Here is a 2983-nt window from a genome sequence, read left to right as displayed (position 1 = left end):
ATTTAGTATTCTATTGATCACCAGGAAATCTACGTTTTTCCTTGATCGTAAATTAAATTTAATATTCTATTTATATAAAATTAATATTAGGATATACTCCCAATCTTAATTTCTAAGAATATCCAGCATATACAAACAAAAAATGCATTTATTTCACCAACCATTAATTCTTTCCATATTACTCTCTCTCTCTCTCTCTCTCTCTCTCTCTTATTTAGAAAGAGAGCTACTGTTGCCACACCAACTTTTACCAAAAGTTGGTGTGGTAATAGAAACTCTAAATAATGACGTCACAGGGTACGTGGAAGATTCCACTAACCAAAACTTGCATGTTTTCTCAAATATACCAAAATGCCCGTGAAAGAAGAAATAGCAATGTTTCAATTTAGGAAAAATAGAATAAAAATAAAAATAAAAGATTTTCCATTAAAATGCGGTCCATAGTTGTCCCTACATACAAGGATTCGACCTTCAAATCCACAAAGCCAACTACGAGATTTCATATATCATATATAATAAAAAATAATAAAAAACTACGATCTCACAAAATTCTACAGCTTTTCTCCCTTAGATTTAGAAATATTTATAAATAGAAACAAAAGGAAGAAAATAAGCAGTTCAAGGAAAATAGGTCTTTTTCCATTTTTACCCTTGATGGAGATCAGTTTTTACATAACTGAACATGCGTTGGGATTCTCGTCACTGAAGAACTGAGGAGGAGGAGGCATGTAGGCGTATTCCATCGAGTACTTTTGAGGGTAATAGTAGAACTCATTCTTATTTAGTTGTAATTTGGCCGCATCTTCTTCAGCTACAGGTTTCGCTTCTTCTCCTTCTTTCTTCTCTTGTTTCTCTCCTTCTCCTTTACCACCTTTCTCTTCTCCTTTGTTCTTCTCTTTCTCTTCTTTCCCTTTCTCTTCTTCTTTTTTCTCTGGCTCTGTTTTCATGATCACTGCGTGTTTTCCGGTTCGTTTGTAAACGTATTCAACCAGCTTTGATGGATCGAAAACGCCTTTCACTGTTACTTGTGAGCTCTTTAGATCTGGATCCGCCGCCTCTACTCCTGAAAAAAGATGCATGATTTTATCTCAAATAGGCTTCAATTGAACAAAACACATTGGATTCTAAAATCTAAATACTTGATTTTAGGAAGAAAAAGAAAAAAGTTGAATTTTTTTTTTAAAGGATTTGTGGATGAGAATCGTTCAGATCGAAAGAACTTTTAAAAGACTTAAAAAAACCTTTTTAAAAAGTGTTTAAAGTTGAATCAGTTGTGCATCTATGAAGAATCAAGAAGAAATCGATGAGATTGAAGAGAATCTCTTTCTCTATCTCTACTCTACCTTTCATTCTCATTATACGTTTTCTGATTTCCTGAGCACAAGCTTCGCAATGCATGTGGACCTTCAACAGCACTACAATCACTACAGGCTGCTAAGAAAACAGAGACAGAAATAGAAATAAAAAATTAAACTTCAAAAAAACGAAATAATCTAACAATCAAAGAGAGATCTGGAACGAACTTCTTCTTTCTTCTCTTCTACTTTAACTTCCTTTTTTTCTTCGATCTTCTTCGCATCTGCGGTAGGAGGTTTTGGGATTGGAGAGAGAAGTTCGACCTGTCGATGACTCTTTTTCTGAACTCTCTCCAAAACCTTCAAAGGATCTGCGTTTTTCCCCTTAATAACTACTTTATGAGTCTTGCAATCGGTCTGAACATCTTCAACACCTAAAAATAAAAAATAAACAAAATCAAAGAAACAGAGTTCAGATTCATGAAATCGGATAAAAAAGAAACAGATAAATCGATCTGAAATCAGATCTAACCTTCGTATCCTTTCAAGCATCTCTTAACCTTCCTCGCACATCCTTCACAATGCATGTAAACTCTCAATAAGATCTCTTCAGGTGGAGGAGGTTCTTTCGATTCCTTCGATTCCTCTGTTTTCTTCTCCTCTGGTTTCTTCGCTTCTTCTTCGGGTTTCTTCGCTTGTTCTTCTGGTTTCTTCTCCTCTACTTTCTTCTCCTCTGGTTTCTTCTCTTCCTGCAATAATCCATCAAAACCAGAACAAATTCCAATTAACAACCAAAACAACACAAATTTCGTACGAAAAGAATCAATCTTTCAAAGAAACTCAAACAAATTAGGGTTTCTTACCTCCCCCATTTCCTTTTCTGGTTGGAGTTACTAAAACAACAAACACAGAGAGGGCTTCGGCTTCAACTGAAGCGTAGATAAGAACTATAAAGCCAATTGAATAGGCTTCACTCTCTCACTTAGTTTCTCTTTCTCTCTCCGTCTCTATTATTCTTGGTTATTGGCCATCCGATCCAAATCCTTTCTCATCACATCATTACTATGACGTACAACTTATATGGTAAGTTGTGTCACGTGCAAGGGAGGAGGGGCGCACGGTCCGACTACAGTTTAAGACAAATCTAGCAGTAGCTTTTTAGGGTTTTGGGCCTTGATCAAGTACATTGTGATCATTGACCAAGTAGATCAATCAAGTGATCAGGATCGTATTGGCTCTTACGAACTGATCGATTGCACTGGACCACCATCGATGTTAGAAAAATTCTAGTGTCAATGAACGGTTGAGATTTTATAAATGCTAATCCCTAGGAAATCTATATTTCTCATCCCACCAATCAAATCAAGCGACTTTGGACACCAGACTTGAAAAGATACTCTAATAGGAATGATTCTGACCGTACAATTGTGACCTAATCGTAAAAACGATCATGATAGATTTACTTCTTACGATCATCTAATCAGGTGAAAGGGTTGACCTGATTATTTGATCGGGACCACTGAGAAGTAGTTGTATGCACAAACATTGTATAGTTCCTCAAAAATTTAGCAAGTAATGTATTTATTGTCTGTTTATCCTCCATAACATTCCTTAAATAAAGTATATATATCTTAAAAAGGAAAGAAAATAAATGTTTTAATAAAAAAAAGGAAGTTAAGAACAGATAA

The 2983-nt window shown here is 35.2% G+C and overlaps 1 protein-coding gene across 2 annotated transcripts; it reads right to left on the bottom strand.

Moving 5' to 3' along the window:
- Window positions 1-400: 400 nt before the first annotated feature.
- On the bottom strand, window positions 401-2346 carry LOC147395123 (heavy metal-associated isoprenylated plant protein 7-like). 2 transcript variants are annotated; one of them, XM_086454204.1, is made up of 5 exons: window positions 2159-2346; window positions 1828-2044; window positions 1524-1729; window positions 1344-1434; window positions 401-1063 (listed from the first exon to the last, which is right to left on the bottom strand). In XM_086454204.1, the coding sequence occupies exons 1-5, from the start codon at window positions 2165-2167 to the stop codon at window positions 669-671; spliced, it is 918 nt and encodes a 305-aa protein (XP_086310330.1). In that variant the 5' UTR covers window positions 2168-2346; the 3' UTR covers window positions 401-668. The 2 variants fall into 2 exon arrangements, with proteins under 2 accessions (XP_086310330.1, XP_086310331.1); XM_086454205.1 differs by having other exon boundaries at window positions 1344-1431; window positions 2159-2345.
- Window positions 2347-2983: the final 637 nt, after the last annotated feature.

Source organism: Akebia trifoliata, chromosome 9 (genome assembly GCF_017979445.1).
Source record: "Akebia trifoliata isolate Shusen 1 chromosome 9, ASM1797944v1, whole genome shotgun sequence".
Taxonomy (NCBI): domain Eukaryota; kingdom Viridiplantae; phylum Streptophyta; class Magnoliopsida; order Ranunculales; family Lardizabalaceae; genus Akebia; species Akebia trifoliata.
This window is presented reverse-complemented; position numbering and strand designations above follow the sequence as displayed.

Coding starts and splice junctions, on each gene's coding strand:
- LOC147395123 (XM_086454204.1), bottom strand. Junction 1,730..1,827: donor ATGCTTGAAAGGATACGAAG/GTTAGATCTGAT, acceptor TTTTATTTTTAG/GTGTTGAAGATGTTCAGACC. Junction 1,435..1,523: donor TAGAAGAGAAGAAAGAAGAA/GTTCGTTCCAGA, acceptor CTGTTTTCTTAG/CAGCCTGTAGTGATTGTAGT.